Here is a 12244-nt window from a genome sequence, read left to right on the forward strand (position 1 = left end):
TGAATTAAATTATCCCAAAGGGAGGAGACTTAATTATGTCTCTACCAACAGTACTAGATCCTAGAAACCCTCTCTCGTAAGTAATAGACAATTGATTTAGGAAAAAGGGAGGCTCAATTTTACCATCTCCATTTCTAAATTATAACAAACTAAATAACGAATCAAATAGACATCATTCTTATTGTCATGTCCTTTCACCAGGTCCATTTTATTAAAACCTCAGAGTGATCACACGCACATCCCATGGGGCTTCCTCCACCAGCTTCCCTCCCTCACAGTCACCTCTCCCAGGCCCTCAGAAGAGACAAGGTCACATTCTCCAGTTGTATTTTAACGTGCTGTTTCCTCTCCATGGTGTATTCTTCATTGTTCCTTCTTCTTGATATCACTTTGTTCTTCATGCCCCGAGTTTCCCCTGATATCCCCAGGAGAATTCTAACTCCAGCCCACTGAGTCTGACCCAGGCTGGGCCATCAGCAGAGGTACCACACCCATAGAGGACAAGAAAAACGATGCTCATCTAGTCCTGTGTGATGCGCCCTATTGTTCTCCATCTGTGGCCCCTAACTTCATGGCAAAGACCATAGTATGGTCATGGTCTTTTGAGATTATTTTCTTTCCCTTTGGATTCTGAAGCCCATGAAGGGAGTAACTTAGATTTCTCTTGTTTTGTCCTTCTGACTCTGTTGCTGAATTAAACCTCTCATTCAGCAAATTTTCATCGAGTGACTAAAAGAATCCATATTCCTATAATAAGATTCATAGCAGGTGATTCTTGATGGTTGTCCTCTGGTGTATAAACCCATTTGTAGCATTTTCATTGCATGTGTAACTGTTGTTTTTGCAATTATGTGGTGAAAGATAAAAGACGGAGTTGCAGTAGTGGTTAGCAGGCGGAAGGTGAGTCAGCATGTTCATCACGCATCGGCAATACTGATTCAGTATTTTCTCCATAACCTTGGCCCATTTCCTACTTATATGGTATAGGAAGCTGACCCAAGCTCTCAAAACTATAAAGGGATGGAGTTGCTATTTGATCCCAGGCCATTTTGATTCTAAAATCTTCAGATTAAAATCCAAACTTTTTCCACTATGCATTATATTAATGAGGAAACATTGTTATAATGAAAACTATAACTTCAAATACAGGGAATTTTCAAAGAAAGGTATTGCTAACTTCAAAAACTACAACTAAATTCTTGCCTTTTTCCTCATGCATATTTGCATTTATCAAACACTATTTTTTTTTTGCCTCATGCGTATTCATGTGATTGAATTTTTTCCTTAATTGGTTTACTATCTACATTTTACTTTCAGAAACTGACTTTAAGAATGAGATTTGAGGATTGCACTTGTGTTCAGGATTTAATCCTTATTCAATTTAATCAGGAAAATTCTAATTACATGAGTACTGTTAGAAAATTTAATCACAGAAAATAAAAACCCTATTCAATTTAGCTACTCAGATCATGGTAATGGATATTTTGTGAAAATTCTCTGTATTTTCTCTATTATTAAAAATAATATTCTAGCCCAGGGAGATGATAGTTCAGTGGATAAAGTGCTAGCCTTGCATGTGGCTGCGCTGGGCTCAATTCCTGAGCCATATATAATCCCTTGAGCACTTCTAGGGATGATCCCTGAGTAAAAAGCTCAGAATAAACCCTGAGCACCACCGAGTATGGCCCCCAAACCAAAAATAAATATCACTGTATCACTGTCATCCCGTTGTTCATTGATTTACTCGAGCTGGCACCAGTAACGTCTCCATTCGTCACAGCCCTGAGATTTTAGTGGCCTCTCCTCACTCGTCTTCCCCAACAATTGGAGGCTTCTTTAAGGGTCAGGGGAATGAGAGCTGTTATTGTTACTGGTCACACTTGAATACACCATGGGGAGCTTGCCAGGCTCTGCTGTGCAGTCGGGATACTCTCGGTAGCTTGCCGGGCTCTCTGAGAGGCATATATATTTATTTCCCTCTGTGATGATGTCCAGGAATATGTTCACTCATAAAATAAATATGTCATTTTATTTTAGAGAAATGATAGTATTTGATAAATGTGTATCTTCATTTTGTTTTACTCTGTAATACAAGTTTATCTTTAATGTAGCATTCCATGTAATTCATGTATATAACAATTTGTTAAACAAGTTTTTTTAGTTTTGAACGTTTATTTGCCATTTATTTATCTATAATAACTAGCTGACATCCTTATTTTGAGCAAGGGAGAAGAAGTGTCATGAAATTTGTCAGAATTATGCTCTCTATAAGTACAGTTTAGGAAAATGTATTTTCAGAATCCATTGCCAATGATTGTAAAAGACCTTGTGAGATCTGTGTATCCATGAAAACTTCTTAAAGATAGAGATCAGGGGGCTGGAGTGATAGCACTGCAGGGAGGGCGTTTGCCTTGCACTCGACTGACTGGGGTTAGATTCCCAGCATCCCATGTGGTCCCCTGAGCGCTGCCAGGAGTAATTCCCGAGTGCAGAGCCAGGAGTAACCCCTGAGCATCGCTGGGTGTGACCCAAAAGCAAAAAAAAAAAGTAGGGATCAATCCTGGGATTGATGCCTGGTCAGTAGTGTGCAAGGCAAGCACCTACTTGCAAGGCAAGCACCCTACTCACGATACTGTCACTCCAGCCCACATCCTTGTCTTTGCACTAGTGGATAGGTTACAATAAATGCTTATGAATCGACACATATATCACTAGATCCTCAGCCAATGTTTGCAATTTTATAAGGGGCCTACATGTATTAGGAAGCTGGTTATTTTGGTATTATGGAATGAACACTGGTTCTCCTAAGAATCACAGACTCTAAGAGAACCATCTGATTCTCATGTCATCAATAAAAGCTGTATTTCAGATCATGAAGAAGTTGTGCATAATAGCATGACTATCAAGTGAGTTCAACTGCATCCTGTGCCTTTGAGGCAGACCTTACCTTCCTGCAGCCCCCAGTGCCCAGAGTGGGTGCCTCCACTAAGAAGCCTCCCGCCTCCCACAACTCAGTGGGAAATAACTTAAAAGTTTTAGTAGATTCTTGGTTTCAAAACTGAGGCCAATAGTAGACTTTGAACGCTGGGGGGGGGGAAGTTATATATAAATTGTTAGGTTGTTTGTCTTCTGGAAGCCTAATTTTCTTCAATTTTAAAAGTAGAGTTTAAAATGGTCGCTTAAAGGGGGCAGGAAATAGTAGAGGGATTAAGAGACATGTCAGTGCCTCAGCAGCATCGTAGCATCCTTGGCCCCTAGCACTGAACTGTCCAGCCAGTTGGTTAAGAATCACCGAGAGTTCTCCCAGTCCCCAATGACCACTACTTGGGATGTTCCCCCCCACCAATGACAGTCACCTTAGAGCATTTTTCTAAGGTCTGAAAATTTGCAAAGCAATACAGAGTACAATGTGCCCACAAATATAACTCTTATCAATTGTAGTGTGTGTACAAATATTGTGTGTATTTCTATAATATATGCAATATACATATACTTCATTTGGCTTATGTATATGTCTTATAATACATGTTTTTATTATAATATCAAGAGGCAAGTTATCATGGAAGTAATTGGTACTGTTGAAATCTCAACACTAGGCTTTGTTTTTTATTTTATCAGATATTTTTTAAGTCCCTTTCCTTCCTTTTTATTGTTCTTATGTTTGTTGTGATGAAGAATGAAAGGCTGCAAACACCTAACTGTGGTACCCACACATGTGGTCAGAACCCTAGTGATTGCTCCAAAATAGTAGAGCCACTCGGACAATGCAGGGGATCATACTCTTTTCATCATCAGCCTCGTGGTTGGAAGGCAGGTACTTTTGCCACTGAGCTAACCCTACACCCAGAAAGCTCTTTTTCCCCCCTAAATAATCTTACAATTGCATGTAAAATTTAATTTGCTAGAACTGAAATAAATTTAATAAAGGCTTTTTAAACTAATAAAACAGGATACTTTCAAGACAGTAGAATAGAAAGAAGATTTTAGAACATAATGTGTATTTGAGTTATGAGTAATTTTCTCTAATTTCTGAAAATGTTACGATGTAGTTTCTGAAAATGTTATGATGTACTTTCACCTTCTTGAAGGTCAGTAGCTGGAAATAGCATTCCTTAAGGGCATATATGCATTAGCACAGTGCTCTAACTATATAACAGAAACAACAAAAAACCACCAACTCTGATGATTACTTACTTCTGAGTTTATATGTCTCTAATTGAAGTGTGGATAAAGTTTATGTGAGTTCCTAAAAAAGATTGATTCAGGTAGGATTGGAAAGATTTCATCTGACTGTGTACCTAAAGTGCACGATGTAATCATTTATAAGTGCAAAACTATCAGATTATTTCCAGATATTGCTTTTAACATTTATGGGACTTTTACATTAATTACTTTAGATCTGTTCCTCCCTGAGGGCAAATCATAACCTTAATATTAGTTGCCTTCAGAATCTGTAAATCTTCCAGCTTCTTTTATAGTCACTATCAAAGTATTTGTTTCTCTCTCTCTCTCCCTTTCTCTCTCTTTCTATGTGTCTATGTGTGTGTGTGTGTGTGTGTGTGTGTGTGTGTGTGTGTGTGTGTGTGTGTAAACCTCAAACAAGGATGTGGTGGATTTTTCAGTGGGCATTCACAAAGCACTCTTGTCTTGAGCTGTGTGAAACTGTACCAAATATCCAGTTCGTGGGAAATATCTGGGTGCAGCCTAATGACACGTTGGGAAATTGTGATATTTTCTCTGACACTCTCCAAGAATCATCACCTTTCTCTCCCACCCACTTTTTAACTTTCGGTCTTTGAAATTGAGGACAGACCATTTTCCTCAGGGCAAAATGCCCTTCGCTCAACGTTGACACAGGAAGAGCAAGAAAGGCAGAAGTAGACTTCTCTCTCCTGCTGTCCGTCTCCATCACTTTTCAACATGAGCTGAGACCCTTGTCACAACTAAAGTGTTCATGTTTGCACAGATACTTTATTTTATTTCATTTTTGTTGTCCACAGTTTCTTTTTCCCTCCAAAGATTGCACCTTGCTTATTAATCTCTTGCTGCTTTCTCCACAAGTCTCATACATTCTGCATAAAACTTATTCACTTGCATGTAAATTCACATAAGTGAAGAGAGGAAGGGGCTGTCCACTGGAAGTGTAAAACATTTTTGGTTTTTGTTTTGCTCTCCAAAAAATTGTTCTATTTTCTGCATGCATGAAACTTGAATGCAGTTCTCGTTAAATTATTCCCACTCTCTAGAAAGTGGATTTGGTTTGGGGTCGACAAATCTACTTTTGTCTTCTCAAAAGACTAAAATTCATTTGCATTCAAGAATAGGGCCGTCTGAGCCTCCGATGATGTAGACTGTGCTAAAACTCAATTTTGAGCTCATGATTTGATGATCTTTTGCCATCTGGTGGACACTAGTAGAAGTGTCATGAGACAGTAACAAATCAATGCCTTATACTTCAATACATTTTCTTATGCAGAATTTAAGGGTTTTACAATACAAGAATTTTCTTTTTATTCACAAGGCAGCATCTCATGCAAAATCTTCAATCAATTAAAAAACAAATCACCCATTTGCTTCTACAGTGAAAATTCCTGTCTTTAATTCCTATAACCACATATACATTTACATCTAAGATGTATATTTAAATTTTTCTGCAGCAGTGAACAAAGCGTTATTGGTACAGCATACATGTTTTAGCATTGCAAATGCTAAATTGTGGTAAATTTTAGTTTTCACTTCAAGGCCAATTGTTAGTTTAGGGTGCCCCCTTGTGTTCATAAAATGAACCACAGACTGGTGTAGATGAGAGTTTTGACTCATTCTGATGCTATTGCTGACTTGTTTTTATTGGGTCCTTGAACTAGTTTTGCAGCAGCAATGATTAGTTACCCTGGGCCAACTGCACGCTCTCATTTGGGAGCTTTGTTGCTTCAGCCTGGATTCTTGAAGCGTGTTAATTAATCTTTGACCTTATAATTCTTCCCCTCTCTAATCTCTCTGGTCTACAAAGAGGTTATATTTGTTATATTATTGACTCATTAACAGTATTTTGAAGCTTTATAATTTTTATTTCACAGCCCAAACTATCGGTGTAAAATACATTGCAGAAGATATAGAGTATTCTTTCTGATGAGATTCCATTTTTGGCATGGTTCCCAGAATAGGCTTGAACTCCCTAATGACTTTTTGAAATAGAACTTTTTAGGATGAGGATAAACTGATTTTCTAATTCCCTGAAATTAATTGCTTCATTTATTTATTATTCCAAGGTGAGACTTTTTTTTCTCCTCTAGCATATTTGAAAACTACTGAAGTGATAGCTTTCTTTGTTCACGTATGTTTTTCTGAGAAGTTTTAATCATGTTTAGGGTTTTCTAACAAAAAAAATATACTGTCATTTAAATTTAAAAGTGCCTTAAGGTCATGTTTTTAAAAACATTTTAGCCCTCTGTTTATGTTATGTTTGAGAAATTAAGACCCATTTTGCAAACAATAAGAGAATATACATTTCTTAGAATAATATTTGAAGAACAAAATAAAATATTAAAAACAAGGGAGGCTACTTTGTCAGATATCAGACATTGCAAATGGAGGAATCAAGTTTGACCATGACCTTTCCAGGTAGGACCTGAAATAATAGAAGTGGTATTAACTGAAACTTAAACAGTTCAAAATTATAGCTGTTCATTTCTTCAATTGAATTAGATTACAACAGAGGTTTAGAAGTCAGAAATTTTGTGGCTGGAGCAATAGCACAGCGGGTAGGGTGTTTGCCTTGCAGGCGGCCAACTTGGGTTCGATTCCCAGCATCCCATATGGTCCCCTGAGCTGCCAGGGGTGATTCCTGAGTGCAGAGCCAGGAGTAACCTTTGTGCATTGCTGGGTGTGACCCAAAAAGCAAAAAAAAAAAAAATAAAAAGTTAGAAATTTAAAATTCTGGAAGCTAAGAGGCCTATCAGTAACTGTTTTGTTTTGTTTGTTTGTTTGTTTGTTTGTTTATTTTTAAATCTCCAAAGTTTGTAGTTCTGAACCGGAAAATGTCCAAGCTGATCCAGAGAATTATACCAGCCTTCTGGTGACGTGGGAGAGACCTCGAGTAGTTTATGAAACCATGATTGAGAAGTTTGCAGTTCTTTACCAGCAGCTAGAAGGAGAAGACCAAACCAAGCATGAATTTCTGACAGATGGTTATCAAGACTTGGTAATTATAAGGCCAAATGTTTTATACATTGATCAAATTCTAGTTTATTTTTCAAGGTAAGAACTTAAAAACAATCCCTTACTATATGCAACTTTCCCTTGGGGAAGAAAAAGCATCAGAGTAGGATAGGAGAGAATTAGTCATCAAGGGGGGGTATGGTTGAAGTAAGCCTTATTGGGGTGTGGTTCAAGTAAACCCCCACTGCAGCTCAAAAGACTCTGTACTGGGCATTCTGACAGCCTGAGTCCCAGATGTGAGTTAGAGGAAACTGTGTTTACAAATAAACACTGACCTGTTGTAGTGGCTTTGACTACAAGAAATGCTAAGTAAAATTTGAACAACAGTTACATTTAGTTGCCAAAACAGAGCATAGAATAGCATGAAAAAGTTGTAGAATTCTTAGGAATAAGCTACATTTCATTATATAAGATAAGGCAATAGATTTTCTTTTTTATTATATATATTTTCTCCTTTGTTGTTACACATTTATTTGTCATACATGTAAATTTTCAATTTGGCATAGTCCATGAATGTATTTGATTAGTTCCAATTACAAATGAAACTTTGTAAAGCTAAATAAGACTTTTTAAAAAAAACTGTATCTACTTTCTCCATATTCACAAATCACAACTATCACAAATGGAGCTTAAAAACATCACATAAACGTTTTCTTAGATGAATAAAATGTAAATGCTTCCCAATGACAAATGAGAAAATGTTTCCTAAGAGCAGAGAGCAACAATTTCAGTACTCCTAGAAGTAAAATAAATGTAGTAATTACTGACATCCTCGTTTTAGGGTGCTATTCTCAACAATTTACTGCCCAATATGAGCTACGTTCTTCAAATAGTAGCTATATGCACAAATGGCTTATATGGAAAATACAGTGACCAGTTAATAGTGGACATGCCTTCCAATGACCCTGGTAAGTGTTCCCCAGATCCATCTCTATGCTACTAACTAAATGATGATGAGTCTAACTGCTGGGTCCTTTTGGTGCTTTTCTTCCAACTTTACATTCTTTTGACCAAGAAACAAAATCATCTCCTTTTCAATCTGAATCATCAGGTAATTTGTGAAGCATGGAACCCATTTCTCTTTTAGGAACTCCAGGGCAAGACAATAAATAAATTCATTTTTAAATACTCAAGTCTCCATTTGCAGAATAATAATAGTAAGACTTGTGGCAATATCTATCATAACACAAAGTGAAAATCACTCTCTTCATATTAAGAAATGTTTCCCATAATTCAGAGTTGGTTTCATTTGTGTTTATTTCCCTTTCAGCCCCCAAAGTATTATGTAGTAAGTATATGCGTGTTCCTAGGACCAAGTGAGTTACTTTGAAATATTTACACAAAGCATCTCAAGAATTTATCTTAAATATTTTTACTTTTTTTTCTTAGTTTGGTCGTTGTAGGAGAGTGTTTTCCTCTTATGTGGTGTTTGAGTACTGTTTCATTCAAAACAAAAAGTTTCATTAAATTATATCTTGTTTGCATGCATTGGTATTTTGGAGAAATCTTTTGATCTTAATGCATATGCAATAATTGAGTAAAGTGTTGACCAACAAAATTTGACAGTATGCAAATTTAATTAAAGTTTTCCTTTTGTTGGAGAAGTAGCTTTAACAGTAGAATCACATATATATGTATTTTTGACACATATACATGGATAATTATGTCTGTATATGCAAATATACATATATTGTTTATATAAACATCCATAGTCTTCTATTATCCCCATCATAAGATAACCTACTAAAACATTTAGCACTTTTACTGGAAATAATTAGTTATAGACTATATTTATTAAAGCACATTCCAGCTTTATATATAAATAAAAATTAATGTCATAATTTTTTTCAATCTATAAGACATTACAGAACTTTAGTTGTATATGAGCTTGTTTTTGCTGAGGCATTTTCTGATTAGTTGATATTTTATATTAAGTAATATAGATCAGAGCAGTAAGTGTTAGAAGTTGTATCCCTCAAAAGTATAGGCTATAAACTTTCCAAGATATTTCCCAAATTAAAATAGCAGTGGCTACTGAATAGTACTAGTATTATTATTATAGAAATATGATTATTTGACTTTATATGACCTCCCTTAGTGGTTGGGCATATGATACTTCCTGTTGTTTCTTGTTTAGAGGATTATTTTTCAACATTAGGTTATTTTTAAGTAGTATGTGAACTCTGATTCTTATTTTAAAAATGAGCATCATCAGGGCCGGAGCAATAATACAGCAGTTAGAGCATTTGCCTTGCACAGAGCTGACCCAGTTTTGATCCCAAACATCCCACATGGTCCCCCAAGCCCACCAGGAGTGATTTCTGAGAGTGCAGAGCCAGGAGTAAGCCCTGAGCACTGAGTGTCACCTTAAATGTCTGTGGTTTCAATAATATTCTGTTATGTTCCTCCATTGACTATTAGACCTCGCTAATGTTACTCTTATTGATCATCACTATATGACTTTAAAAAATTTTTTTATTATTATTAGAGTTTTTGTTTTGTGTTTTGGGCCACACCTGGCTTTGCGAAGTGGTTACACCAGACTCTACACTGAGGAATCACTCCTGGAGGGCTGGGGGACAATATGGGATGGCAGGGATGGAGCCCAGGAAGGCCCCGAACAAGGCGGGTGCCCTACTTTGTGTACTATTGCTCTGGCCCAGTACATTTTAGCAATGACATTTTTTTTTATTTTTTATTTATTTTTTTTCTTTTGCTTTTTGGGTCACACCCAGCGATGCTCAGGGGTCACTCCTGGCTTTGCACTCAGGAATTACTCCTGGCGGTGCTTGGCGGACCATATGGGATGCCGGGGATCGAACCCGGGTCGGCCGCGTGCAAGGCAAACGCCCTACCCGCTATGCTATCGCTCCGGCCCCCAGCAGTGACATTTTAACAGTACAGCACTGACCGTGGTGGCGGTGTCAGATGTGAATCAATGAAGTAATGGTTTTTAAAAATCTTTACTCCTAATGTATATTTTAAGATCAAAATTATGTGTAGCATATTTTTTCTTAGTAGTATGTAATATTAACATCTTGATTTATTTATCCTGTTGCTCATCGATTTGTTCGAGCGGGCACCAGTAACGTCTCTCATTGAGAGACTTATTGTTACTGTTTTTGTCATATCCAATAAGCACGGGTAGCTTGCCAGGCTCTGCCGAGTGGGCTCCATACTCTCGTAGCTTGCCGGGCTCTCGAGAGAGGGGCGGAGGAATTGAACTCCAGCCGTGTGAAAGGCGAACGCCCAACCGCTGTGTTATATTATTATAATATCTGTACTTGACATTTTACTCAAAAAAATTACTTTTATGTTTTATAGTTATGCATTTTCTTAGTTTTCTAAATATTTTTTGAGAAAATTTATTGCATATGAAAGAAAAGATCAAGCACGTATTTTCTATCAAAGTGATTTCTATATAATCCTTTTATATTTGCACAAAGTTCAATATTCATGTATCGTAAGTAGCACATTTACATTGGTACAGATAATGAATATCATACACTAAATTTTGTTCATCCAAGGAGTCAGGAGGATGCTACTGAATATTATGATGATGAGATGCTAATTTGTAACACAGATTCTAATTCTCCTGGATGTCTTAGTCTCATAAAGAATTTTGTCCAAAATGATGTTTCAATAATGTGTTTGGTTGATTTGATGTGTTGTTATAATATACACTGAAAAATCAAGGGTTAAAAATTTGCAGAGATTATTCTTTAGTTATTCCTATCAAAATTTCTTTCAACAAAGTATAATTTAGCCTATTGGGAGTTTTTTCATTTCAACTAAAAGCTACTAGTTTTCTTAGAATTAATCCTTTCTGTCATTCACTGCTGCATGGCATTTTAATCTCTATGTTTGCAATTAATTGTTGAACTTGCATTATCTGAAATATTGTTCTATGGTAAATATAGTATAGTAGAAGTCCTGACAGTAGTATTTTTTTGTGATTTAGCATCAGGGTACCTATAAAATTTGTAATGTTATGATTCATGTGACTAATATAAATATAATTGACTTTCGAGTTTTCTGCTTTCCTTTTGTTAGCATCATTTCATCTTGTTAATAATCATTCCATTACTTAGTAATGTTATAATGTATTCTGAAGTATTTTGTTATTATTTTGTATAAGTTAATTCTAAATATCGTATTATTTGTTAAATGAGAAGTAAAAAAGTTCATTAACAACTGCCCTCTTTTTTGCAATTACAAATTTCAAATTTTCTGATAATTGTCAAATAAAACATATTATTCTAAATGCACACTTAATCTTTGCTAATTTTATTAATCTATTTCTTATTCAATTATATTGGATGTGTGTACAATAGTATAATAAATTATTGTCCATTAGATATTGTTTAAAATTTGTTTCTAAATAAATACATAAATTCACAGCAGGAACTAAAGGTTTTAAGAAAAGCATTTTAAGATTAAGAATAAAAATCTATCATTTTCAATTACTTTGTAGAAAATTATATTTATGAAGGAGTAAGTCACAAACATTTTTTGGCATAACTAAAATAATTTTATTTTCTGCAACAGTTAAAAAGCTGTAATATAATTATGTATCTAAAGGTTTTAGAACCCTGATATATATGTGTGTTACACATTTAAATGCATGATGAATTAGATCAATGCATTTGCCTGTTACTGTGTGTTTTTCAGTTGTATAACAGTTGTCTTTGTTAAGTCGCTATACATATGTCCTACTTTGCCTGTACCATCCTATGGTAGTGTTGTTATTATATAATGATGCTTAAAATCACAGCTTGAGAAGATTGAAATCTACATTGCTTTTCCTTTTTGCACTGTGAAACTTGGCTTACTTTCAAGCAATTAAATATGCCTTGCATGCCAACATGTATCAGTGTTGCTTTTTTGTGTTATGGAATATTAATGTGTTCTGACATATTCTTTAAATATATATATATATATATAACATTACATGTGTGTTCCTAAAGCAAAACCAGAATCAGCAGATAATTTTTGTCCAGCTGTTACACTAATGTGAAATCTAAGT

The 12244-nt window shown here is 35.7% G+C and overlaps 1 protein-coding gene across 5 annotated transcripts in view; it reads left to right on the forward strand.

The window, feature by feature from the left end:
• The window catches only part of PTPRZ1 (protein tyrosine phosphatase receptor type Z1), a 185121-nt gene that overhangs the window by 119628 nt on the left and 53249 nt on the right, over positions 1-12244 (forward strand). For all 5 annotated transcript variants that reach the window (XM_055124219.1, XM_055124218.1, XM_055124220.1 and 2 more), the window contains exons 10-11: positions 7017-7201; positions 8000-8126. In XM_055124219.1, the coding sequence (XP_054980194.1) occupies positions 7017-7201; positions 8000-8126 (312 nt within the window). The remainder of the gene's footprint in view (positions 1-7016; positions 7202-7999; positions 8127-12244) is intronic.

This window comes from Sorex araneus, chromosome 1 (genome assembly GCF_027595985.1).
Source record: "Sorex araneus isolate mSorAra2 chromosome 1, mSorAra2.pri, whole genome shotgun sequence".
NCBI classification, from domain to species: Eukaryota; Metazoa; Chordata; class Mammalia; order Eulipotyphla; family Soricidae; genus Sorex; species Sorex araneus.